We start from the raw sequence: 27230 nt of genomic DNA on the forward strand, positions 1-27230 counted from the left end.
GGTAGAGCAGTGCTGAGAGGAATCAGGGCATGATGGTGTAATTCCACGTCCAGTGGATTGTAAGTCCGTGCACCTTCCAAATGGTCATTTTTCCTCTCAGGCCTCTCTCTGCATGCAAATGTCTCCCTCCTCACACTCACCTTTTTCCTTGGGCCTCTCAAATGTCTTCTTTTCAGATTTCGTAGCTTTTCTTTCTTGAGCATCGCATGAGGGCAAGTGGCGCTACAACTGTCTCTCCCCGGAGTTCTGCCGCCTCCACTCTCCCACACCTCAGTCTCCTCACCTGTAGAAGGGGGTTAATCATTTGTACCCTGCTTCACTCGGTGTGTATGGGAAGGTGCTTTGAAGTCAAGTGCTCTGCAAACTGGAGAGAATTACTGCTAGTATTCCATGAAACTGCAAGCTGACCCAATTCCACTCATTCATTTAATCTTTCCAATTTTTTTTTTTTCCTTTTTTTGAGATAGAGTCTTGCTCTGTTGCCCAGGCTGGAGTGGCACGATCTCAGCTCACTGCAACCTCTGCCTCCCTGGGTTCAAGCAATTCTCCTGCCTCAGCCTCCCGAGTAGCTGGGAACTATAGGTGTGCACCACTACCCCTGGCTAATTTTTTGTATTTTTAGTAGAGGTGGGGTTTCACCACGTTGGCCAGGCTGGTCTTGAACTCCTGACCTCAAGTGATCTGCCCGCATTGGCCTCCCAAAGTACTGGGATTACAGGTATGAGCCACTGTGCCAAGGCCTTCCCCCCATATCTTTAATGAAGGTCTACCACATGCCTGGCACAGGATACCCACTGCCACCTCTACAGGATTCAGGCCTGGTTTCTAGTTTGGCCTTCAGGCTTTTCCCACCACACTCCAAATGCTGTCCCTGGCTTGTGGAGTGGGGCAGAGGGCCAGCCTGGGACTCTCACACCAGCCCAACTGGGGCAGACTCTCTGAAACCCTTTGGATCTCCAACTTGGGAGATCTTTATCTTCTGCTATTTGTCAACCGCAAGGTTCTGCCTAGAACTCCTTTCCCAAATCTCAAAGTTAAAAAAAAAAAAAAAAAAGGCAGGGCCCCAGGGGTTGGAGTTGCATACATTTTTTTAATCCAAAGAAGTCAGCCTCCTAAGTATTGCTTAAACAGGTTTATCAGAATTAAGTAGGCACAACACTCATACTTTCAGAAAAGCCTTTCCAGCCAGGGCAGTAATGCGGCACTCCCCAGCATGATGTCTGTTTTGTCAACTTGCTGAAGAACGAGTAACCTGAAACGAAGAAGCGAGAATCCCACCCTCAGCCGCCGACAGCTTCCTCAGCTTTTTCTTCTGAGTCACTCCCTGCAACAGCCGCTGCATCTGAGACCAGCCTCGGGCTAAACCCAGCTGGCCTGAAGGCTCAACTCACATCAAACGGAGCTGGGAGTTGCTTTTGCGTGTGTCCGCAGTTTGAAGCGTCCTCTCTGAAGGTGAAGTGGGGGAAGTAGGTGCGCTCCGGGGTGAAGTGCAGGGAGGCAAACACTGGCTGGGTTCCTGTAAACTTCCATCGCAGCTGCAAATAATCAGAAGCCAAGGCCAGGCCATCGGTGTGACGCTGCGGGCAGATGAGGTCTTGGGACGTCCCTTGCGTTCCCACTTCTGTGGGAGCAGGTGCCTTCCCAACCTCAGCACTCAGTCCCAATCTCTTTTCTACTCTCCTGGGTCCAAACAGGAACCTCTCTGTTGGCACGAAGCTTTTGAGGGGAGCAGGCCTAACAAGAAGGAAAAAGGGGGGTTACTAGCATGGAAGCCCCACCCTGCCACCATGTTGGCTGGGGATGGGGACCAATCCATGAGGCTCAGGAGGTTTGGGGTGGGGCAGGGAAGTCTTCCTCCATCCTTTGAATTTGGGGAACCACTGGGAGCCCCAGACTCAGGCTGAAAATGTCTTTCTGCAATTTTTATTAAAACTCTTTTTAATGAATTTGCCTAATTTCTCAGAGACCCTGGGCTGGAGAACCAGCGCAGTGTCGCACGAGAGAGGAAGGTCTGTTCTGTTTATTGGGAGGGACGCTGGTGTAATCTGCTCGGGAGTCACCCAGGGTCTGAGGGCTGACTTGCAGCTCTGGGCCAGCTGAGCCAGCGCTGGGTAGTGGGCAGGGCTTGGCAACACCTCCCACCTTGCCCGGAAAAATGCTTTGCAACCTACAGGAAGGCATTGGCCACAGCCAAGTCACTCAGCAGCCCCACTTGGCTCCTTCTCTCAGGACGCAGCATCATCTCCATGGCCTGACCCCCTGGCAAGTCCCCGTTTCCCACTGCCTTCTCTATGTGCCCAGCTGGGTGCCAGTGTCTCTGCAGCACCTCGTGTTCCCATGCCCAACCCCTCTGCAGCCCCCTCAAGCCCTGCTGATTCCAAGCCTCATCTGCCAGCTCAGACTATCCCTTCCGCAAACTTCACTGAACATCTCGCAGAACTTGTATGTTAAACATGTGGCATGTATTGGTGTTTGACAGGGTGCTATTGACATTTGGGGTAGGACAATTCTTGGATGTGGAGTGACTGTTCCGGGCGTTGAGTATTTAGCAGCATCCCTGGCTCCAGGCCACTAAGTGCCAGTAGCATCCCTGGTCACTGTAACAACTAAAAATGCCCTCCTACCCTATTTCCAAGGTTGATCTAAGGGGGCGGAACTGTTTCCATTGAGACCCATGCATCGTATAGGATAAGAAACTCAGGTTCTTATCATTGTATAGGATACAAAACTGAGGTTCAGAGAAGCCAAGTAACCTGCCTAAAGATGCACAGCTATGAGAGGCAAAGCTGGCACTGGCTTCATAATAACGATGGAAACAGTCTGAATGAGAGCAGCTACCACTTCCTGAGCTCTTAGCAGAGGCTGAGGACCCTGCTAAGTGCCATGAGACCTTAGCAGAGACTGTGGGTGCCTCGCCCCATTCCCTCCACTCACTCTTCCTTGCAGGTCGACCTGCCCTTCTTTGCTGAGGCCTTTCTCTGCCTCCAGAGCCTGCTTGGCTCCCAGGCTGTAAGTGCAGGCATAGCTAATGTCTCCCCATAACTGCCCTCCACCAGGCTGCTCCTGAGACACCTGCTGGCCAGGAGCCCGGAGCAGAATCCTTTACTCAGATTCAGCCGCACAGATGCTCACTGCAGAGATCTCCAAAGCCTGCTGTCATCCTTGAGCCCATCTCAGATTTGTGTGGACGGGGTGTTAAGAGAACATGGAATCAGCTGGATAGAGTGGTTCATGCTTGTAATCCCAGCACTTCGGGAGGCCAGGGTGGGAGGATCACTTGAGGCCAGGAATTTGAGACCAGCCTGGGCAACACAGTGAGACTCTGTCTCCATAAAAAATTTAAAAATTAGCCAGGCATGGTGTAGTGTTAGCTACTTGGAAGGCTGAGGCAGGAGGATTGCGTGAACCCAGCAGTTCAAGGCTGCAATGAACTATGACTGTGCCCCTGCACCCAGCCTGGGTGACAAAGACCCTGTCTCAAAAAAAAAAAAAAAAAGGGAGAAGATGGAATCATTCAGTGAGGACCTCACTCCTCTCCCAATCCTGTGACCACAAACAGCATCCCCAACAGTCCTAGCCAGGCGCTAGTCTGGCTGTAGCTGCTCTCTTGTGTGCAAATCTCCAGTCTGAATGGGTTACACGTGGAATTTACTAACACTCCTGTTTTCACTGTGTTTATCTATAGGGTTACCTTCTATTTACAGCAAGTGATGCCAAGTTTCCATTTCTGGTAGTAATATAATTTCTCTTTTCAAAGTGGCTCACACCTATAATCCCAGCACTTTGGGAGGCTAAGGCGGGTGCATCACTTGAAATCAGGAGTTTGAGGCCAGCCTGGCCAACATGGAGAATTGAGGTCAGGATTTCAAGACCAGCCTGGCCAACATGGCAAAACCCCATCTCTACTAAAAAAAAAAAAAAGAAAAAAAATTAGCTGGGCATGGTGGCAGGCGCCTGTAGTCCCAGCTACTCAGGAGGCTAAGGCAAGAGAATCTCTTGAGCTGGGGGAGCAGAGGTTGCAGTGAGCAAAGATCATGCCAATGCACTCCAGCCTGGGTGACAGAGTGAGACTCTGTCTCAAAAACACAAAAGTTTCTCTTTTCAAAACATTTCACTTTAAAAGGAGCCAATTTAAAGAAAACTGTTAATAGTTCAGGTAACAGGCAGACAGAGGAAAAGCTGCTGAGTGTTGTATGAGGTTTGAGGGCTTTGATCCCAGCTGGTCCCACTCACTCCACAACAGAAAATAGAAGGGTCCAGAGAGGGTGGTGACCTCTGCCTGAAGTCACACAGTGATTCGAGGACAGGGATGTGATCCCAGACTTCTATATCTAGGGCTGGAGGATGTCCTGGGACACAGTTCAATTCTCATCTGTCACCCACTTTGGCTATTAGAGATCAACCCCTTTGCTCCTGGGTCTTGCAATGGCAGCCTTGGCAAACCCTAAAAGAAAATCGTGACAACAGTTGACATTTATGAAGCATTTACTTCATGTTCACCTTGTACTACTCTAACTCATGTCTTAACTCACTTATTCCTCAAAAACAATTCTAGGAGGTGGGGCCAAGTAGGACCATCATCCCTGCATTTCACATGGAGCTCGGAGAGGTTAAGCAAGCTGTGCAAGGCCACACAGCTCATAAATGGCAGAGCCAGGATTTGAACCCCTGTGGCCTGATCCCAAAGCCGAAACCACTCGGCACTGCAGGTTCATCCCTTTTCTCTAAGGCAGGAGTATCCAATCTTTTGGCTTCCCTGGGCCACAATGGAAGAACCGTCTTGGGCCACATATAAAATACACTAATGATAACTGATGAGCTACAAAATAAAACAAAATCAAAAAAAAAATCAAAAAACAAAACAAAACAAACCAAAAAAACAACTCACAAACAAACCAAAAAAAATTCTTTTTTTTTTTTTTTGAGACAGGGTCTTGCTTTGTCACCCAGGCTGGAGTGCAATGGCATGATCTTGGCTCATTGCAGTTCCAGGTTCAAGCAATTTTCGTGCCTCAGCCTCCTGAGTGGCTGGGACTACAGGCGCATGCCACCATGCCTGGCTAATTTATGTATTTTTAGTAAAGATGGGGTTTCACCATGTTGGCCAGGCTAAAATCTCACAAGGTTTTAAGAAAGTTTATGAATCTGTGTTGGGCCACAGTCCAAGCCGTCCTGAGCTGTACACAGCCTGCAGGTCGCACCACGGGTTAGACAAGTTTGCTCTAAGGCACCAAGAGCCCCAGGCTGAAAAGCACCCCAGAGCTGCAGCTTGTAGAACCCAGGGCAGCAGGTTCTCCAACCTTCTGACATCATTAGAGCACAGCACACAAGTTATCAGCCACTAGATTTTTTTCCCCCTTTCCGAAACTGTAACCCTTCATTCTAGGCCATTCCCCAAAGCTGGACAGAGGACGTGGCTGGCTGGCTGGCTGGTTTCTGTAGTCAGAATGACAGTTGGGTACTAGATCCACTTTGTGAAGCAATGTCTCAGCTCAATAACTCTGCAGAGAAGCTGCCTGGTTCAGGATGTGGCTTAAGTAAGAAGATGGCCCTGGCATTTTACGAGCACTGGTGGGCAAGGCTCTGAAAGTGGTAGAAGGGGATTCTTTCCTGGAGTTCAGCTGCCCACTGTCCTGCTCCTCGGGGCAAATGGTGTGAGATCTGGATTCAGCCTGTCTGTGCTGATTGTAGCTCTGCCCCTTCCTGGCTGTGTGACCTCAGATAAGTCACCCACTCTCTCTGCGCCAGTTTCCTCTTCTGGAAAAGGGGACAATGCCCACCGCATGGGGTTGTTTGTGTCCGTGGAGTACCTGGCAATACCCAGCACACATGAGGCGTCAGTACGTGGTGGTTCCTTCCCTCCTTAGCCCTACCTGTTCCCAGGTAAAAACCAATACCGGCAGGGAACCTTCTCAAGGCTGGGGGCCTCCTGAGAGCAGTAATGCTTTTCCTCCTTCAAAGACTTTGCCTTCTAGAAACCCATTGCTCATTCCTTTCTTCAAGTACCAAAACAATCAATTAAAGTGGCTAAAGACAGATGGCACCCTCCCCTGCTCACGCAGCCACTCTGATCCTCCACCCTGGTGACAGGCTATGTGGCAGGAGGGTCTCTACCTTATCTCAGGATGAAGGCATGGCTGGGGTCTGGCTGTCTCCTAGTGGCCGGAAGAAGCTGCCCGTCTCTACACAGGTCCATGTTCCTGAGGAAAGCCAGTGTCACAGAGAAATGATGACCACTTTCTCAAACCTGGCTTCTGATTTGCATGTTGGCTGCCAAAGCTGATCAGGAGTGGGCTCTGTGAAGATGCCTGGTCTACCACATGCCTCCAGCTGGCCACATCCAAGACTCCCTGAGGCCTCTGGAAGGACAGCATTTGCCCAGTGCCTCCCTCCAGGTCCTGCCACATCCAAGAACCACCTGGACTATTATTTACTTAGTATTTTAAATCAATGCACTTTTTAAACTCCAATTTTTAAAAAAAGATCATTTATGTCACTATATAACACCCAAAGCAGTAGAATTTATCATACACAGAAGGCAAGGCTAAAAATACAATGAAAATGGAACCATGAATTCTAGCTTGATACCCTTGGCCTGTACAACTGAGCCTGGTGCCAGTTAAAAGGGCAAAGCAGTAGGTGCTCAGGGGGTGTTGGGCCCCTGAAAGCTGATCTGATCCGCTGCTGCGTATTCACTGCCGCCCTGGGACGCCTCCAGCAGAGCACCTCACTGGGGGAAGCATCAGGACGGTGTGGCCAGGAGCCCAATGCTGCCACCTCATAGATGGGTATCTGAGGTGAGTCATCGAACCTCTACAAGCCTCAGTTTCCTCCCTTGTCTAATGGAACCCTCCTTGGTGGCTTCACAGGGTGACGCTTGGGGCAAGTGATGGAGATGTGGGAGAGGCAGTTATTTTTAACCACCCAGCCAAGCCCCTTGCCAGGAGGGACTCCCAGAAACGAAGCCTTACCCTGGAGGGAGTTCCCCGCCACTCCAAGCTTGAGGCCTGGGATAGCAGCTGTGAGGGTACCAGCATCATCTGGGGACTCGCTGGGTACCAATTATCACTGCACTTGGGCTACCTCAAAGGCTGCCCACACAGACACACCCTCCTTGGTAACCAATCCTCAGGAGGAGGGGCGCCCAAGGAAAGGGGGAAGGCTTCCTGGGCTAGAGCCCCTTAAGGGTCTGACACACCATTGACACTGACCACGTCACTCATTAAGCAATTTTAAGCAAGTACCGACTATACATCATTCACTATCCCAATCTAATTTGCACAAGCCCTTAGGCAGGTGCTACCATTATCCCTGTTTTACAGAGAAGGAAACCGAAGCTTAGGAGATGAAGTCTGAGGTGTTGGTGGAGCTGGGATTTAAACCAAGATGTGTCCAACTGCAAAGCATGTAAGCAACAATTTTAGAGGGTACAGGGAGGTGACCCTAAGTCACAAGGAATCACATATAGTGAGCAAGCAATTTGCTTTTCAGCTTTTGGTCAATCCTTTTGATTATTTAGAGGAGAAAGTTCACTTTGGTGCTGGTGTATTTTATGTTTATCACCTGACAGTTGTTAATCTCTTTTTAACAAAAAGACAGCAGGCTAAGGCCCTGTGTCTTTAGCTGGCTTTGGTATTTGGCCAAAAGTTAATGACTTTGGCAGTTAGGACTTTTATCCATGCCAAGTGATGATGGTTTTCTCTTTAGTGACACAGACATTCTTTTTAAAATAAATTCACCTAAAAAAGTAGTTTTACGAATGAAGCACTAAAACTAGTGCATTTCATCTTAAACTGCAAATTATAAAGGGAATAATAGCAACTTGACAGTGGAGAGACCTGGCAGACACCACCTTCACCAACTGATCCAAGTTAACGTTGCCAGAAAGGGGACAGATGGCACGTGCCTCTCGGTAAGATGCACTGAAGACGCACACTCACTTCTGCAAGATTCCTGCCAAGAATGCCTCATCTGAATCCAATCTCGAATATAACCATCAGACAAACCCAAATTGAGAGACAGTTTACAAAACACCAGCCTTGTACTCTTCCAATATGTCAATGTCACAAGAGATAAAGACAGACTGAGGAGCTGATCCAGACTGAAGAAGGCTTGAGATTAATGCATACGTTGATCTGGGATTGCATCCCGGACCTCAACTCTCTCTTTTTTATTGTTCAGGGACACTATTCGGACAATTTTTTGGTTTTTTTTTTTTTTGAAATAGGGTCTCGCTCAGTTGCCCGGGTTGGAGTGCAATGGTGCAATAACTCGCTACAGCCTTGAACTCCTGGACTCAAGCGATCCTCCTGCCTGAGCCTTCCGAGGTACTGGGACTATGGGCGTGTACCACCACACCTGGCTATTTTTTTTTTTCTCCTTTTTGTAGAGACGGGATCCCACTATGTTGCCCAGGCTGGTCTTAAACTCAAGTGATCCTTCCACCTCAGCCTCCATAAAATTTGAATAAAGTTGTAGATGAGATTGGTCATAGGATTGTATATTGTATTAATACTAGATTTGCTGATTTTGACAACCCTGCTGTGGTTATGCAAATTTGTCCTTGTTCTAAGGAAATAAACACTGAATTATTTAGGAGTAAAGGTGCATAATGAACCCATTTTCAAATGCTTATGAAAATTACACATATACACGTGTGTGCATATACACAGGCATGCATATACAAACAGGGAATGGCATGCGCGTGTACATGAGCAAAGTGCTAATTGGTGCAATTGGTGAATTTGGGTGGGCATTCCTTGTGCTCTTGCAACTTTTCTGCATGTGTGAAACTATTTTTTAATTTTTTTATTCAGGAAAAAGGAGCAAGAGTGTGTATGACACAGGCTTGGCAGAAACTATGAGCTGATATTCCAAAGTCGGGGATGGGGAACCCTCACTGGGGGTACCCCTCAAACTCTCGGTGCTGTGGCCAGGGAACTGGGCTGGCAGTCTTCCTTGGCTTTGTTCCCTCGGCCGCCACTTCCCCATCCTGTGCCTCCGTTGATTTGTGAGACGGGGAAAAAGATGTCTGCCACTTTTATTGTGATCTTAGGTTTCCCCAAAGCAGTCTATGCTTTCAGAAGTTCTGGGAGGAAAGCTAGCAGATACACCAGAAATATGAATATCCAAATTGAGAGGAGCCCTCACTTTCTTAGTTCAGCAAAATAGACACACGGGCTGTAAGTGGGGCAGACCCTGCCTGTTTCTTGGCTGAAATCTCCAGTTTGTATAATGCAGGGCTAAGAGAGTGGGGCCCTTGACATCTCACTGTTTTGAGACACATACTGGGGTTTTCTCCTGTCTGAAGACACAGCTGGCACCAATGTACCCTGTGGCCAAGGATCTTCCGGGTGAGCCTCATGTCAGGAGCAGAATTGGAGAGGTGGCCAGCCTGGGGGCACACTTGTCTCCCTGTGTCACCATTGTCTGTTTCTTGCTTAGATGACAGCCATAGCTTCCTGGCCTGGTTTCCTGCATCCGCCCTGACCCCTGCCTGTGGGATCTCCCATAACTCAAATCTGACTGTGTCCCTGCGGAAGGTTTGGGTTTCTGAGCTGGGCAGCTATATGTCCAGCACAGGGGTTCTGCTGATAGCATAGGCCACAAATTAGCAAGGAGGGACCAGGTTAGGAAGGAGCAGCTGTGGTTCCTAGTCGAGAGGTAACTGAAGCCTAGTAAATCCTGGAATAAGATAGACCAATGAATCTGATAACCCTCAGCTCCAAATCTGAGCTGTACCAGGACAAGCTGACTTTGGTGGCAATGTTCTCCAGTCTCTGCATTTTCAGCTCGCTGTGTGCCAAGAGAGGGCTGGCAGGTACCAGGGCCTTTCACTTTCATTAGGAACTGGGACGAATAATCCAACTGAGCTGCCTCTGCACCAGAACTGCTGGGACGTGAGGACTCTCCCTGGCTCCCAGACCAGCCACTGCAGCCCTTTCTCCTGGGAAGGAGGGAGCTCCTGATTCCCCATTCCCTGCTCCTGGGCAACAATTAACACTCTAGGAAAACCACACAGCCGGCTCTCCAGAGTTCTGGTGCTCTGGGGACCACAGGGCAGCAAGAAAGGTCTCCTGAGGGTCCTGGGGCTGCGAAGGCAGAGTGGGAAGTCCCCCCCAGCTAGGCTAGACTTGGACCTCCCTGGCACTCAGGCAGCCTATTCTCTTTTGCTCATGGAATATAAATATTCGTGCACGAGTATAGGTGCAGGTTTCTACATCCACAAGGGCATGGGTATAACACGCTTTCCATTATATCTGACTATGAATACGAGTGGTTAATATTAAAACATCTCTTACTATATACAAGGAGGTCTAAGTGCTTTATGTATATCTCACTTAGTCCTCACAACAAGGGAGATTTTCATTATTTCCATTTTCTAGAAGAGGAAACCAAAGTACAGGGAGGTTAAGCAGCATGCCCAAGGTCACAGCCACCCTGGGATGTGAACCCATGGCCCTGGCTCTTACCCATGACCCTAATACTGCCTCCTCAAGTAGGTGCTCAGCAAGTGTTTGAAGAACTGAATTATGTGGGTCCACACATAAGAGAAAAAAAAAGAGGGAGCAAAAGTGGGTGCACCTGTTCATCTTGATACTCATCCTGGACCCCACTGCGTGACATGCCCCTTGCCCTTAGTCACTGTTTCCTGGATTGGCATGTGGGAAACACATGTGACCACATGAGAATGGCTGAGAAAAAACAGGACTGACTACCAGCATTCCCCTGTTTATGGAAAGGGGCCTGGAGATGAGGCTCGGTCAGATCATCTTGAGGTCTTTCCTGGCAGCTTCCCTGCTGCTAGCCACCCCTCTCATACCCCGGGGTTCTGAGCTTCCTCAGCACTTGGAGGCAAGGCCTCCTTGGCTTGGATTTGAGGGTGGGGAGGGGGGAAGGCTGTGCATGGCTTCCACCACTTCTCCAGGCCTCCCCACTTCCCAGGGTCAGGCCCTGACACCCCGAGAGCTTTGAAAGGGTGTCCCTGAGAGATACTTCCTGGTGTTTCTGCTTAAACAGCGTTTGCTGCAAAATATGTCGAAGCATTTGGGATTCAGTTTTTAGTTCAGAATATGCCAATGTTTTCATTTGGAAGGGGAAGTGTTTCTGTTGATGTGATAAAGAGATAAAATAAGACGTTCTTCACCAAGTTACACTGCTTCAAAGTCAAGTGCTTGGCTTGGAGACAGGGATTTATCTTGGGATCGCAGGGTCTTAGCACATGGCCTGGCAGAAGAGCAGGCAGGGTCAAAGTCTGTTGAATGAGTGCATATGCAAAGGGCCTAGACCCAGGAGTGCGATAGAATCAATGCTCAGTACAGATTTTGAATGGATTTCATAGGTTCTACTTCTGAGAGCTGTTCTCAGTCTGTTCATGTTTCTTTATCTTCACTAAACTCCCCTCATCCAAGCCTCTGTCATGCCTGGCCTGGACAACTAACAGCTTCTGAGGTGGTGTCCCTGCTTCCCCTCTTACCCCTCAGCTCATTCTGTCCACAACTGCCAGAGTCATCTTTACAAAATGGGAATGTGATTGTGTCATCTCCTGCCTAGAACCTTCCAATGGCTTTCCATTGCTCTTGGCTATGGCCTTCCAGGTCCTCCATGTATGGCTCCCGCCCACCTCAGTGACCTCTCCTGGGGCTGTTCTCCAGCCACATGGGCCTCCTTTTGGTTGCTGGAAAAACCAACTCTCTCTCACCTGAAGGTCTTGGCACTACTGGACCCTCAGGCACCCTCAGCCTGGACTGCTTTTCTCTAGATCCTTCTATCGAATTAAGGCTCAGCTCAAAAGCATCATCTCCTTAGAGAGCCTTTCTATGACCCCTCAGCTAAAGCAGCCCACCATCTCTATTCTACTGTTTCACTTCTGTTTTACTCCATGTCTACACCTGCAGAGACCATCTACTAGATGCCAGGCACAGTTTTAAGTGCTGAGGACACGGCAGTGAACACGACAGGGAAGCTCACATCCTTCTTGCCTGCCTTCATAGCTCCGAAAAAATCTGATTTTCTTGTTTGGGTTCCTACTAGTCTTCCTCACCAAGTGCCAAAGGGCCAAGGCTGGGTCTGTCTTCCTCACTGTGTTCACTCACCAGGCACTGTACTGAACAAAAAAGCATTTGTTCCGTAAAAGAACGGATGGATGGCAGGCAGGCAGGCAGGCAGGCAGGCTGGGGAGGTGTGCAGAGCAGCTGGCACACGCCCCTCCTGGCACTTGGCTCTTGCTAAGATCTTACTGAGCTCAACAGAAGTTTTCTTCAAAGAAATCTCACTGTGGACCCCTTAGGAGAGCCCTCTGCACCCAGCTATGCTGCCAGTAGGTCCTACCCCACCCTGTACCACCATCTGCAACAGACTCAATGTTTGTGTCTCCTCAAACTTCATATGTTGCAACCCTGATCCCAAATGATGATACTGGGGGGTGAGGCCTTAGGGAGGTGATTACGTCATGAAGGCAGAGCCTTCATGGATGGGATTAGTGCCCTTATAAGAACAGTAAGAAATAAATGCTTAAGTCCCCCAGCCTCTGGTATTCTGTTATAGAAGACTGAACTAAGACACCTCTGGTTGTCTTGGCAAAGCCAGGTAATGCAGGAGAGGGGTGGACTCAGTCTGCTTGGGGTGAATGCATTGGTGTCCATTTTCCTAAAGGAGCCCTTGCTCACCATATCTCAGCATCCCCTCTTCATTGCCACTTAGGCCCTGTGCCAAGTGACACTCCAGTACTGTCCAGCCTCGGGCTGAGCCAAGGCGTTCCTGCCTGCCCTGTGACCCTCACCAGTCCCGGAGGCTGCCTGACAGCGTATCTGGTCATGTGTTCTCTCTCACTGAGTCCAGCTGCCTCTCTTCCTGGCCACTATGACCAAGTCTTACTCCTCCCTGGACCTTCATTTCCCTACCTCTCACATATACAGTGGGTTGGATGCTGGATGCAAAGCTCCCTCGTCACAGCCCCAAAGACAGGACTTGACCATCTCTGTGCAATGACCCTGTGGTCCCTTCTCCCGAGGACCTAAGAGCCCCCTGAGTGCTTGCAAACACTGCAGACAAACTGAGCCCTCGCACCAGCTCCGTGTCTGCCTGTTCTGCGAAGGGAGCCTACAAAACTGGCAGCCCCTGCAGTTCTGAGCTGCAGAATTGATGAGCTGGGGCACCCTGAAATCTGACTCCAAAATAGCAGCAAACCCAAGGCCAAAAGGAAGTACAGGCTTCTTTGCTTGAGATTTCTCCTCTCACAGCCTTGGCCTGGAGCCCCTGCACTTAATCCCCACCCAGCCACCCAAGGGCCACAGTACAAATATGATTCGTGCCTGGCTCCCTGTGTCTTCTGACACCCCTAAATCTTTATCCTTCTAGGATGACCGAGAATCCCCCAAAAGCCAAGGTCATCATCAAGCCAGGATGAGGATTGGGGGAGGAGCTGACAGCTCTTCCTCAAATAGATTTGGGAGCGAAGGCTTTTTCCATAAGCTTTGGGGGGTAAGTCACAGGGTAACCCCAAATGTAACTTAGTCTCGGGGTCCCCTTCCTTTTCACCAACTATCCCCTTTGCTGGGGGAAGCTTTCCCGCCCAAACGAAGGACCTGAGAGGGGTCTGGCCATTCCTGGCATCCAGTTATACCTGGAGGAGGTGAACGGAGGAGAAGCCTGAGGGAGGGGTGTGTATCCGGCCCGAGGATGTCTCCTTCTCCCTTGCCAGCGCCCCAGACCGCCCTCATCCTGTTCAGAGACGGCACTTACAGGCCTCGGAGGCAGGGGAGGATCTCCTCCTGGGGAACCATCTCGGTCCAGATGGTGCCCCCAACCAGCTGCGGCGGCATGATCTGGGCGGCTGGTCCAGGGCGTGGGTTGCGGCTCCAGGGAAGAGGGGAACGGCAGTCGAGACCCTACTCCAAGTACCCATCAAAGACGTCGAGCTCCGAGTCAGCATCGTAAAGGCCCGAGCCGGGGTCGGAGAGTACGCCGAGGTCCACGAGCGCCTGGTCCATGTCCTCGGGCAGGAAGACAAGGCCCACGTTAAGGACGATGTACTCCATGAGGAAGGCGTAGTACAGAATCAGCACATTGACGAAGAACAGGCCCACGTAGAACATAGAGGGCAGCAGTGGCGGCGGCACGTAGGGGACCAGGGGGCCCAATGCGTCCAGGTGGGCCGCGACCCGGGCGCCCAGCATGCAGCGGGTGGTAAGGGCGGCGGCGGCCCGGCGATCCCGGCGAACTCAGCCTCTGCGGCGCCCGGGCGGCCGGCGAGGGCACAGCGCAGCCATCCAGGGGTGCCCTGGGGCCCGACAGAGGCGGCGCCGGGCTCCAGATGTCCCCTGGCAAACGCGCCCTGACCCCCGCAATACGCCAGGCGGGTCACCGCACCCCCAGATGTGCCCCCAAGGCCCTCTCGACCGCCCAGACGGCGAGACGGGGCCCCCTAAAGTGGACGGCGGCTGCCCGGCTCCCTCGAGGCGCCTCCCTGGCGCTCGCAGGGCCTCGCAGAGCCGGCGGGGATCCCACCGCGGCTCAGCGTCTAGGGCCGGTCCCGGCAGCTGTCTCTCCCGCCCGGCCCCGCAGGTCCTCGCGCCCCCCCGCAGGCCCAGCGCCCATGGCTGCGGCCACCGCGTCTCCCTCCGGGTCGCGCTCGGAGCTCCGCCTCCCGAGCGGCCTCTAGCTGGTTCCCCGGCCGGCCCCTGCATACGCTCATTGGCCGGCTCGACGCCCGCGCTGACTGGCCCGGGCCGCCAGGGGGCGGGTACCGCTTCGCTCCGCCCCTCGGAGCGCTCGCATCTGAGTTGCTTTCCTGGTTCGGGTCTGCGCTCAGATCTCAAATCAGATTCGCTCTGCATATCAAACAGCGGGAGGGGAAAGAGATTGAACACAATTCAAACCTAGACACAATGCTAAGGCCTCAAAAGCCGAAGGAAATCCGGGCTTCCGCTGCACCTTGCTGCATGCGTCTTTGGGACTCCGTTTCTCCTTTGAAAGGAGGCGGGGTCGGGGAGGGGCGACGGACAGTTGCCCTGAAAATCTTGGACATTCCCAAAGCGCCAGTTTTCATGGTGATCAACCAGTGTCCCCTTCGCTTCTCCAAACTCTGGTTGCTGGAAGGCCTTGCCCACTAGGAAACCTGCATCCTAGAGTTAAGGAATACCTGAATAGATTCCGAAGTAGTTCAGATCTCCAACCATAAGGTTGCTTTTTGTTTCTTTTTACTTTGTAAATCATGTTTAAAAGCAATAATACACATGGCTAAACATTCAAACAACCTTGAAGTACACAAAAAAGTGAGTCTCTCCCACCCACTGGTTCCCCCTGCTCTTGGGTAACCATTGCATGTCTTTCAGGAAAACATGATCTCGCCCGAAGAGCCTTCCAAAGCAGTTCAAGAAACCTTTAAATCTCAGGCCACACTGAGCTGTGTATTTTACATGCACTGCTTAATCGGAGGCACACAAGGCAGTGTAGTGTGTATGTGCGTACTTTTTACAGATGAAAAATACGAGCCCAGGGAGCCTACATTTCTGAGCCTGGGTGTGTTTCTTTGGAGGCATCCTGTTTTTTTTTGCTCCATTGACTTTGTCTTGCCCCACTTTATATGAATTACAGGGCAAACCGTTAACTCTCCACTCTTATCCATTTCTCCAACTGCTGAAGGTGAAACAAACCTTTACTCATTCATGCACTCTACCAATGTTTTTTAAACACCTACTATGTGCCAAACCTTGTGCTAGGCACTGGGGAGAACATTGGCCTCTGGCTCAGTTCTTTCTTGAGCAGAGTTAATGGGACACAGCAGACCTTTAAAAAGGATGATATATAGAAGTGACTGAATGAATGAATGGATGGTAAACTTGAGAAGTCTTGCCCACATCGAACTTACTACTTCTAATCCAGGGGAGAAATTAGATATATTCTGGCTCATGCAGAAAGTTGGGTGTTTCCTTTTTCACTTTAATGTGGTACTTTGGGAAATAGCATGGATTCTGGGTGAAGACCAGAGGAATCCTCTGGAAGTACAAAATTTTCAGTTTGGTGCATTGTTGCTTGCAGGCTTTTCCAACACACACACTTAATTGAAGTGGAAAAAGGAAAAGGTTGTCAGGACAAATAAGGTTGTTACCTATTTCGTGTCATTTTGTTTATAAAGGGAATGAAAAATAAGGGTGCGGGCATGGATATGAACCCTGGTTTTGCCACTTATTAACTGCATGATCTTGGGTAAGTCAATCTCTCTGTGACTCACTTTCCGTGATGATAAAATAGGTTTGATAATAGTATCCAACTCATAGGATGGTTGTGAAAATTAAATACCTTAACATGTAAAGCCCTCAGGACAGTGGCTTTGCATAGTATACACCATCCAATACTGTCAGGCCTCTGAGCCCAAGCCAAGCCATCGCATCCCCTGTGACTTGCACGTCTACGCCCAGATGGCCTGAAGTAACTGAAGAATCACAAAAGAAGTGCAAACGCCCTGCCTCGCCTTAACCGATGACATTCCACCACAAAAGAAGTGAAAATGGCCGGTCCTTGCCTTAAGCGATGATAGTATCTTGTGAAATTCCTTTTCCTGCCTCATCATGGCTCAAAAAGCCCCCCAACTAAGCACCTTGTGACCCCCACTCCTGCCCGCCAGAGAACAACCCCCCTTTGACTGTAATTTTCCTTTACCTACCCAAATCCTATAAAACGGCCCCACCCTTATCTCCCTTCGCTGACTCTCTTTTCGGACTCAGCCCGCCTGCACTCAGGTGATTAAAAAAGCTTTATTGCTCACACACGGTCTGTTTGCTGGTCTCTTCACACGGACGCGCATGAGGAATACTATTCTTAATCTTATTATAACCCTAATAATTGTTACTATGTGGTGACTTTCCTTGACCCACCTTTGCCGATTCCCTCTCCGGGACTGCGCCCAAAGCTTCCAATTCCCGCCCACCGGGACGATTCTCCGGGTCGCTCCTCCTCCCGCCCGGCCTTTTCTGGATGGCCGTAGGCCCGCGGTTGAGCGATGCACGCAGGGCCTTGTAGTCCGTTCGCGGAGTCCTGTCGCCGAAGGCCTCGCGGATGAACTGTATTTCCCAGCACCCCACGCGGCGGCGGCCGTAAAGCGCGGCGGTCGAACGGCCGGTTCCGGCTGAATGTCAGTGCTGGGCTGTGGGCCGGGGAGGAAGGCGGCTGGTGGTTCCTCCACCACCTCCGCCGCGGCATCCTTTGCTTGTGCTGCCGCCCCGGGCGCTGGGCCGCTCGGCTAGTCGGGCATGAGACCGTGAGACGAGAGACGGGTCGGGGCCGCCGACATGTTTGGCCGCTCGCGGAGCTGGGTGGGCGGGGGCCATGGCAAGTCTTCCCGCAACATCCACTCCTTGGACCACCTCAAGTGAGTGTGGGGGGCGTAGCGGGAGGCCGCGGGGTTGGACAGGGGGACTGGGGCTCCGAGTTCCGGGTCCGGGCTCTAGGAGGCGTGAGAGCGGCGGCGGCGAAGGGCGCCCGGGGAAGCCCGTGTGGTGGTTAAGAGCGAGGGCTCAGGAGTCAGGGCGCCTGGGTTCGAACCCTGACCCCGTCGCTCTTGGCTGTGTGACCTTGGACGAGTCGCTTAGTTTCTGAGTCTCAGTATCCCCACCTGTAAAGCGAGAGGATGCGATTTCAGTTTATGGACACAGACTTTGTTCTTGACGGTGTCCACCAAGTTTCCTGGCGGGGTGTTTCTTAAGCTGAACAGCTTAGGGGTCAATGGTCTGGGTCCTGGAGTCGGGCAGATCTGGGTCCTAATCTATCTATGTGAATTTAGGCCTCAGGTTCCCCACTTGTAAAATGGGTAGAGTGACACCACCTGCTTCCTGCCGTTGTGTTGAGGGTTGGTTGGATAAGAGAATGAACGTTAAGCTCAGAACGAGTACAATTGCTCAATAAACGCCATTAATTATTATAAAAGAACAGATTATTTTCCGAGGGGAGTCTAAGCTGGGGGCATGCACGCTGAGACCCAGCATTTTGGGGCGAGTGGGGAGGATGATGAAAAATAGAGACCTCTGAGAAGGAAATGACTCTACAGCTCTGGGGGAGAACAAATGGCAAATAGGGTCTTGGGACCAGGAGTGCACAGAAGTTAAGAGACTGGCTTTGCAGCCACACCTGCATTCAAATCCTGACACCACCACTTACTGGCTGTGTGACCTTGGGCAAATTACTTCACCTCTCTGAGCCTCCAGATCCCCATCTGCAGATGGCCAGTAGTGGTAGCTGTGTTTATCATCAGCTCAGCAAGGCCTTCCCAGACCACCCTACCTAACATGCTCCCCCCATCCCAGTTCCTATCCATCACATATTTCTTTCTCTTGCTTTCATTGAGTGCTTCGCCACTCTCTGCAATTATTCTTTATTTTTAATTTATACTTACTTTCTGTCTCCTATTAAACTGGCACTTCAGAGACTGCTTGGTTTACTCACAGTTGTATTCCCAGCATCTGGTACTGCTCTCTGCCTACTTAAAGAGTAAAAAAATGAATGGCTGAATTGGGGAGAGGTGAAGAGCAGGCCAAGACCCGGGATTTGGGGGCAGGTGTGGAGGATGATGAAAAATAGAGATCTCTGTGCAGGGGAAGGCTTTCGGGAGGGAAATGGCGGGGATGCTGAAGAGGGGAGTAGACAAGCCTTCCGTGTCAAGAAATAGGCAGGTTTCCAGAGGGAGATCCTGAGACTACTAATGGGAAAGGAGGAGGATAGGGTTAGGGATATGGTGGGAAGTAGTGGAAGGGAGACGGGGCTGTGGAAAGGATTGGTGGGAGGGAATTAGATAGGGACTTCTCATGTGTCCCCCGGAGTGGAGTAGGGATAGTGGCAGGGCCGCAGTTCTCAGCTGTGACCTTTCTAGCATGGAGCAGCATTTAGTAAAACGTTTGTGAGTCTTGAAGAGTGGGAAGCAGAAGGGTTCAGTATGTGGTGAGGGGCGCTTTTAGAGCAGGAGGTGGTGAGAGAAGACAAGGGGAGGAAAGAGGCCCAGGACAAGGATGGGGTGGGTAGGGAGGCAGGGATCTTAGATGGGAGGGCAGCTGGCCGGGAAAGGGAGTGGTTGAAGGATTTCAGGAATTTATTGAGTGGGCGGAGGTGGCTGAGGAGGGGAGGGGAGTTATCCAGAGGAGGTTGGGCTTCCTGCCAGCATCCAGGTACCTGCAGGCTCTCACCTAACTCTGCTTAACTCTAGCCCTTTTAAATTACCTTGATTTATTACTATATCGATTGCGTTATTCTGTACCAGGTACTTGCTAAGGACTTCCTGTGTTATTTCCATTTGTCCTCGCAAGTCTGTGAGTTACAGGAACCATTATTGTTTCCATTTTACAGAAGTGGAAACTAAGGTTCAAGGGGCTTCAGTGACTTGCCCCAAGGTGTCGGCAGCCGAAGGGTGGCAGAGGCAGGATTTGACTCCCAAGGTTGTGCTCATTATACTGTCGTTCTCAGTAAAACTTCCCGATAAGTCTGTTTGAGGACACTTTTGACTTGGCCGAGTCTCATCGCCAATGGGGCATCTTTGCCAGCCAGCAGAGAATGGTAAACGGTCTCTGGTTCCTTTGCAGTATGCTGGGAACTGCCTGGGTTCATTGTTTAGATCACATGTCTATCGGATGCTTCTTTGGAAACCCGAGTTGCCTGCCCTGAATCAGGCAGATCAGCTTAATCCATATTACAGCTGCAAGAACCTGAGATTTTTGTATTGGTGAGGGGGTTAGAAGATCCCCCAGGGACTTGGAAAAGAGTGCTGTGAACAGCCAGTGCCCACCCAGGGCTTGTGCCACTCTGCATTTGGCTCTGTTAGTAAACATCTTGGGTCTTGGGTACAGAACAGCTCATTCCCTGAGGAAGTTTGCAGGCTGGTGGGGGAGACAGCTGTAGAGCCAGTGACTGTACAGTGTGACAAGTGTGGGATCGCCATGGGCCCAGGGTTCTATGGGAACCCTTTTCGGGAGCTTTCTGGAGGAGGCAGCACCAGCGCGGGTTCTCCAAGAACGAGCTGAAGCCACCACGGTGGGCAGCAGGTGTGGGAGGCGGAACACTGTGACCAGGACCCTGGGGGTTCTGTGGCATGTCCAGGTGGGGGCTGATAGCTGTGGGAAACAAGGCTGGAAGGAGGAAGGGGCTTGGGATTTATCTGACACTTCGGGTGACCAACCGTCCTGGTTTGCCTGGGCTGAGGGGTTTCCCAGGATATGGGACTTTCAATGCTAAAACTGGGGAAAGTCCCAGACAAACTAGTATAAACTGGTCACCCTATCAGTGACAAGTGACAGTTCCTAATACACTCTTGCCTTGACCTGGGTGGTATGGATGGAGAGAAAAAGTTTAAGATAGTTTAAATTATTTATTTATTTATTTATTTATTTATTTATTTAAACACACAAGGCATCTGGAAACCCTCCTCTTTGTTTTTTTTTTTTTTTTTTTTTTTTTGGAGATGAAGTCTCGCTCTGGAATGGAGTACAGTGGTGTGATCTCGGTGCACTGCAAGCTCCAACTCCTGGGTTCATGCCATTCTCCTGCCTCAACCTCCCGGGTAGCTGGGACTATAGGTGCCTGCCACCACGGCCGGCTAATTTTTTTGTATTTTTAGTAGAGACGGGGTGTCACCGTGTTAGCCAGGATGGTCTTGATCTCCGGGCCTTGTGTTCCGCCTGCCTCGACCTCCCAAAGTGCTGGGATTGCAGGCGTGAGCCACTGCACCCGGCCTAGACTTTACTTTTTAGAACAGTTTGAGATTTACAGAAAGATTGAGAAGATAACACAAAGAGCTGGAAACTGTTTTTAGCTTCTTTATTCTTTGTAATGCTACCAGCTTGCAAACTGGAAAGGAATTTTCCTGTTAGGGTTTTACTTTTGCTAAATGGTAGAAAACTTCATACCTGTGGTCTCTGTCTGCTGAACTGAGTTAGTGATTTAGCTCAGGTAGATTGAAGTAGTCAAGAGGTTATTTGCTACACACCATGGGTGGTTTGTTGTCCAGATTAGTGGCAAGGCTGTGACATTGACTGACAAATGTCCACCACCAAGCAGAAGCCTGAGTGATGGAATCATTTGATTGCTACTGAAGCATCATCTTTACCAGGGACTGCAAGTCTACAGCTGGTAGAACTTGGTTGTTTTTGTGTTGTGGCCTTCATTCTGGTCTCCTTTGTGTAGGGGTCAAGATTTTTGGTTCCAAGTGACAGAAACCCACCTAGAATTGCCTTAAGCCCCAAATGGATTGAATAGCTCCAGTCACTGAATGGTCTGTTCCGGCTAAACCGTGGCTGAATCCAGGTGTTTGGAACCATCAGAAATCTGCCTCTTTCCACCTCTCAGCTCTACCTTTTTCCTGTTGGTGTCGTTTTCAGGCAGGCTGCAGGCTTACATCATATCAGCTTAGCACTCCTGGGGGAAAAGAGAGCTTCTTTTCTTAATACTGCCAGCAGAAGTCCAGAATTGAGTATCTCTGGACCAATGAGGTCTCATGCCACCCCTGAGCTGTCACTCTGGCCAAAGGTATAGAGGGGCTGTGATTGGCCATTCCTCACTCATATTCCCTTCCCTGGAGCAAGAGTGGGATGAGCTCCACTTAAGCTAGTGGAAGAGAATGAGAGGAAAGGGTGATTTCCCATGGGAGAATCAGGGGATACTGCCCAAAGAAGGCGGGGAATGGATCCATGGCAGGTTGACAGATGCACACCTACTCTTGGTGCATTCCAGTTTTGGCTAAGGTGGCACTGACAGTGTTAGAGAGCTTGGGGTACAATATTGCCGTGTTGATTTTCTTTTTTTTCTTTTTTTCTTTTTTTTTTTGTGAGACAGAATCTTGCTCTGTCGCCCAGGCTTGAGTGCAGTGGCGCGGTCTTGGCTCACTGCAAGCTCCGCCTCCCGGGTTCACGCCATTCTCCTGCCTCAGCCTCCTGAGTAGCTGGGACTACAGGCGCCCGCCACCACGCCTGGCTAATTTTTTTGTATTTTTAGTAGAGTCGGGGTTTCACCATGTTAGCCAGGATGGTCTCAATTTCCTGACCTCGGGATCCACCCACTTCAGCCTCCCAAAGTGCTGGGATTATAGGCGTGAGCCACCGCGCCCGGCCTTTGATTTTCTTTTTTTTTTTTTTTTTTTTTTTGAGGCGGAGTCTCGCTCTGTCGCCCGGACTGGAGTGCAGTGGCCGGATCTCCGCTCACTGCAAGCTCCGCCTCCCGGGTTTACGCCATTCTCCTGCCTCAGCCTCCCGAGTAGCTGGGACTACAGGCGCCCGCCACCTCGCCCGGCTAGTTTTTTTGTATTTTTAGTAGAGAGGGGGTTTCACTGTGTTAGCCAGGATGGTCTCGATCTCCTGACCTTGTGATCCGCCCGTCTCGGCCTCCCAAAGTGCTGGGATTACAGGCTTGAGCCACCGCGCCCGGCCTGATTTTCTTAAAATATCATCTTCACCACGTCACACATTATGGGTCCTAGGCACCCACTGTGTCATGTCTAAGTTCTTCCAGGCCTTCAGGGTGCTCCAGACTCTGTTCCCACCATCTAGTTTGGGAGCACAGGGAGCCAGGAACATCCTTGGTAGGCAGATATTGTTATCAGGCAGTGGGGTGTCAGGTGAAAGGAAGGATGTTTGAGGCAGAGGAAAAGGCAGTTGAGAAAGCCTAGCGGGGCAAGGGGAGCAGTGCACATCGGCAGAACTGAGGTGGTTCAGCAGGGGAGTGTTCATTGGACGAAGAGGAGGTGAGGACCCAAGCTCACAGCCATACTTGGGAGAGTCTCCAGAGGCCAGTTCCCCTGGGGCCTTGTAAATCACCTTAAGGAATTCAGACTACGAGTGAGAACATGAGGGAACCACTGAAGGTTTTTTAACCACAGAAAGGCTGTGGTCTGGCTGAAGCTGGCAGAATGGATTGGAGGAGGGGCAGACTGGAGGTGAGCGTCCACGTGGTGGGGGTGGGGTGGGGCGCTGCTGCCGTCCGCTGGTGAGTTATAGTAGTAGCTGCTGTCATCCAGGCGTGTCTCCCGTTGGTGGTCCACTCACACACACACCTTGCTTGTCCACTTGAGTTCCTCTGCTCTTTTCTTCCTGCCCATCCAAATCCCTAGCTCTATCCCGAAAATGCCAGTTCTTCCCTAAAAATTGCCGTGGTGACCTCAACCAACAAGAGTTTTGCTGTCTTCTCTAACTTCTCCTGTGCCTGCTCACACTGTCCCACACAGTTAACACATGATTATATACTTCTCATTGCCAAAGAGCGGCTCGGCTGTTAGCTTTACGTTTTTAAAACTTTCATCCCAGCCTTGAGTTAGGCCCTCAGGAAGCTGGCTGGGGTTCAGACCTTGTCTTCCTTTGTTACATATCTTTTTGTTATTTTCTCCCAATTTGAACATAAGCATCATGAAAGCCTATATGGCTTGTTCAGCTGGGTACTGTGGGGTGCCAGCACAGGACCTGGCAGATAGTAAGCAATCAACAAATATGTGTCATAGGATGAACGAGAGGCAGACCTCTGTTTTCAGAAAAGGCCAGTCTTTTTCCCAACAACTGCTTGTTCTTCCCAGTTTTGGTCACAGCACCTGTGCCAGAGCCGTGACTTTCTCTAGGGCTAAAAGCCCTGCCTACACCGTACACATCCCCGGCCCAGCCTCACTCGCTGGCCCTGTTTGACATCTTTGGGGGATGATTCACCAGGGGAAGCACCACCTGTGAACACCTTCACTTATCCTCCAGCCTGATTCCACCCTGCCTTCTCCATCCTGCTGGCCAGAAGGCTGAACTCTGACCAGATGGTGGTTTTCAGGGCACAGAGTGGGACACACTGGGGAATGTCTTCAGTGCCTCTGCCCGAGTGCTGGAAAGGCCAGACAGACACAGGCTCTGCATCCTCCATCCCTGTACCACACCTGAGACATTGTTATTTGGAGCTGTGTGGACATTGGGGGCTAAATTTCTAACCCCCAGACCTCGCATCATTCTGCTTATCCTTTCTCACGCCCCAGCTTGCAAATATACATTTCAAAATCTTGAAAGAGGAGCATCCTAATAATACCATATTATGGTACAAGGCATAACACTTGCAGAAAATGCTGTCACTGAAATGAACTTGGACTTAGGATTTCTGTCTCTGCAATGGACTGAATTCCTCATTTTTGAAGGGGACGAGGCTTTATTAACTGCAGTGGTTTAACTTGTGAAATCAGTGACTCTCTTGAGAAAGCAGAAGCTCTTGAGGTGGGATTTGTTTACGTCCATCATCCTTGGTGATGCACCTCGAGTGTGTTGGTTGCAGCTTCTCTTCTCCAGGCATTTCAAACTCTGAAGCTCATCTGTCGGTGGAGAGTTAGCTAACGGGCAAAGCTCGGATACTGAGACTGCATCTGCAGAGCTCCTGTTGGGAATATGAGAACGCTGGCTCTTTTCCAGACAAATGGGAGTAAGAGGACTTTATAAGGACTTTCTGTAAGATCTGATAATATTTTCATGCTTTTTGGTTTATCTATTTGGTGTTTTAAAAATTTATTTTCTTTATTATTATTATTATTATTATTGTATGTTAGGCATTCATAACCTCATGTAAATTCTTGGCCAATATAATTGTTGCTTACTTCACTGTTTGCATTTTTGTAGTCCTAGAAGGGTTATAATCATGGGGTCTGGAGTTCAGCTTGCCTGATTCTAACCTAGGCACCTCCTGTGCTGCACCAGGGCCCTGGGCAAGTGCCTCAGCTCCCAGAGCATCATCCCCAAAGGGTCGATTGTTTCCGGGATTAAACAAAGCACTCAGAGACTGGCAGTAATAGGAAGCTTCAACTGTTTTACTGAGGTAGATACATAGTTTGAGAAAAAACATTATCATTGTAACAGTGGTTATCCTTGTAAGAGAAACATTTTAATTTGCTGCCATTAAGTAGCAAGGTAGGCTGGGCACGGTAGCTCAAGCCTGTAATCCCAGCACTTTGGGAGGCCGAGACGGGCGGATCATGAGGTCAGGAGATCGAGATCATCCTGGCTAACACCGTGAAACCCCGTCTCTACTAAAAAATACAAAAAACTAGCTGGGCGAGGTGGCGGGCGCCTGTAGTCCCAGCGACTCGGGAGGCTGAGGCAGGAGAATGGCGTGAACCCGGGAGGCGGAGCTTGCAGTGAGCTGAGATCCGGCCACTGCACTCCAGCCTGGGCGACAGAGCAAGACTCCGTCTCAAAAAAAAACAACAACAAACAAACAAACAAAGTAGCAAGGTAATTCTTCTGTCTTTTGAAACTTTTCTGAGATAAGGATACAGCTTTGCACACAAAGATGGTCATAGCAACATTGTTATCACTCAAACAATTAGGAGTCTTAATGCCCTTGGAAAGAGTTGCCGCTGTGCTTGTCCTTTCAGTGGCATACTGTGTGGCCACTACAGATATTTGCAGACAGTTGTCAATAACAAAAAAAAGTGCCTTTGTTTTAGCTGAGGTGTGAAAAAAGATTGGCATGGAAATGGATAATGCAACATGACCTCAACTATGTCAATATCCATAGGAAAGAAAAAGACCCAAGGAAAGAGATCGCAACTCCAGCAGCAGAGTCATCTCTAGGCACCATGGTTGTCATTTCTCTTTCATTGTTGTCAAAGTTTCTGACCTCTCTAAAGTGAATGTTACGTTTAGAATCAGAAGGTTATTAAAATGGGCCAGGTGGGCTGGCTCACGCCTGTAGTCCCAGCACTTTGGGAAGCCGAGGTAGGCAGATCACTTGAGCTCTGAAGTTCAAGATCAGCCTGGCCAACATGGCTAAACCGCATCTCTACTAAAAGTAGTTGGGCGTGGTGGCCTGCGCCTATAATCCCAGCTACGTGGGAAGCTGAGGCAGGAGAATCATTTGAGCCTAGGAGGTGGAGGCTGCAGTGAGCCCAGATTACACCACTGCACTCCAGCCTGGCGACAGAGAGAGACTCCTCAAAAAATAACACCACCAACAAAAAGTTATTAAAATGTTTATCTTTCTGAGGTGGTTGAGTTACCTGATATTCCAAAGCCCTGGAATTAGGTAGAGCATTAAAACATTAAATCTTAATCCATTCAGCCCTTTCCCCTATGACATTCAAGCGAATATATGTTGAGAATCTCTTCCTCAAATGTTGTGTGAAACAGTGTGCTAGGGCATTGTGGGACAGAAAGATGAGCAAGGTGAAGGTGTAACCCCCATTGAGCTTTGGAGCTTGAAATCTAGTGGGTATTTCCATATACCAGCAAAAGACATTTAGAAAATGAATATTTCAAACAATATCATTTACAATAGCATTAAAAAAATATCAACTACCTGGGAACAAATCTAACAAAAGATCTGCAAGACTCCTGTCAAGTAAGCGTGGAAAGAAATGCTGTAAATATCAGAATGTTACACTCTTGTAAATATGTCAGTTCTCTCCAAATTTAGCCATAGATGTAGGGCAAGTCTAAGGAAATTTTAGCAGGTATTTTTGTGGAAATGAAGGTGATTTTTAAATGTATATGGAAATTAAAAGGTCCAAGAATAGCCAATATAATATTGAAAACAGAAGGAAAGAAGTTGGAGGACTTAATTACCACATGGCAAGGTCTGCTGTAAAACTGCAGTAATCATACAGTATGGTCTTGATACGAGGATAGACAGATAGATCAATGATACTGGAGTATTCAGAACGAGACCCACACAGGTGGTCACCTGATTAATGACAGTGGTGGCGCTGGAGTGCACTAAAGAAGTGAGGGCCTTTTCTGTAAATGGTGCTGAGTCAAGTAGATTTCCATATAGAAAAAATTAATTTTGGCCGATACCTCATATCATACACAGAAATCAGTTCCAGATGTACTCAAAGTCAAAATGTGAAGAGTAAAACAATAACTTTGTTAGAAGAAAACAGCATTTCCCTATAACCTTGGGGTAGGTAAGAACCTCTTAAGCTTGATACAAGAAACATCATCCAAGGACAAGATTAATAAATTGAACTACATTAACATTAAGAACTTCTGCTCATCCAAAGACCAGTATAAAGAGAGCGAAAAGGTAAGCCACCATCAGAAAAAGTGTTAGCAATATGTATCTCCAGTAAAGGATTTGTGGTCAGAGTATATAAAGAACCCCACCAAACAAGCAAGAAAAAGCCACACAGCCTCATTTTAAAAATAGGCAAAAGACTTGCACAGGCATCTCACAAAAGAAGATATTCAAACAGTCCATAAACATGTATGAACGGGCACCCAGCTTCGTTAGTGCAGGAAAGCCCC

General features: G+C 49.6%; 2 protein-coding genes and 1 long non-coding RNA gene across 9 annotated transcripts in view; 2 read left to right on the plus strand and 1 right to left on the minus strand.

The window, feature by feature from the left end:
• Positions 1–1070: 1070 nt before the first annotated feature.
• On the minus strand, positions 1071–17100 carry DEXI (Dexi homolog). Of its 3 annotated transcripts, none has more exons than XM_030925092.1 (3): positions 16878–17100; positions 13744–14831; positions 1071–1734 (listed from the first exon to the last, which is right to left on the minus strand). In XM_030925092.1, the coding sequence occupies exon 2, from the start codon at positions 14685–14687 to the stop codon at positions 14223–14225; it is 465 nt and encodes a 154-aa protein (XP_030780952.1). In that variant the 5' UTR covers positions 14688–14831; positions 16878–17100; the 3' UTR covers positions 1071–1734; positions 13744–14222. The 3 variants fall into 3 exon arrangements, with proteins under 3 accessions (XP_030780952.1, XP_030780953.1, XP_010368546.1); XM_030925093.1 differs by having other exon boundaries at positions 13625–14831; XM_010370244.2 differs by lacking the exon at positions 16878–17100 and having other exon boundaries at positions 13744–14629.
• On the plus strand, positions 5084–10305 carry LOC115895237. The gene is made up of 2 exons (XR_004055434.1): positions 5084–7407; positions 8228–10305. It is a non-coding gene; the product is annotated as an uncharacterized LOC115895237 (long non-coding RNA).
• The window catches only part of CLEC16A (C-type lectin domain containing 16A), a 239121-nt gene continuing 228952 nt past the window's right edge, over positions 17062–27230 (plus strand). For 3 of the 5 annotated variants that reach the window (XM_010370239.2, XM_010370240.2, XM_030925089.1), the window contains exon 1: positions 17073–17371. In XM_010370239.2, the coding sequence (XP_010368541.2) occupies positions 17292–17371 (80 nt within the window). In that variant the 5' untranslated portion in view covers positions 17073–17291. Of the gene's footprint in view, positions 17372–27230 lie in introns of all 5 variants that reach the window. The other 2 variants (XM_010370242.2, XM_030925091.1) reach the window with 2 other exon arrangements.

Source organism: Rhinopithecus roxellana, chromosome 20, assembly GCF_007565055.1.
Source record: "Rhinopithecus roxellana isolate Shanxi Qingling chromosome 20, ASM756505v1, whole genome shotgun sequence".
NCBI lineage: Eukaryota > Metazoa > Chordata > Mammalia > Primates > Cercopithecidae > Rhinopithecus > Rhinopithecus roxellana.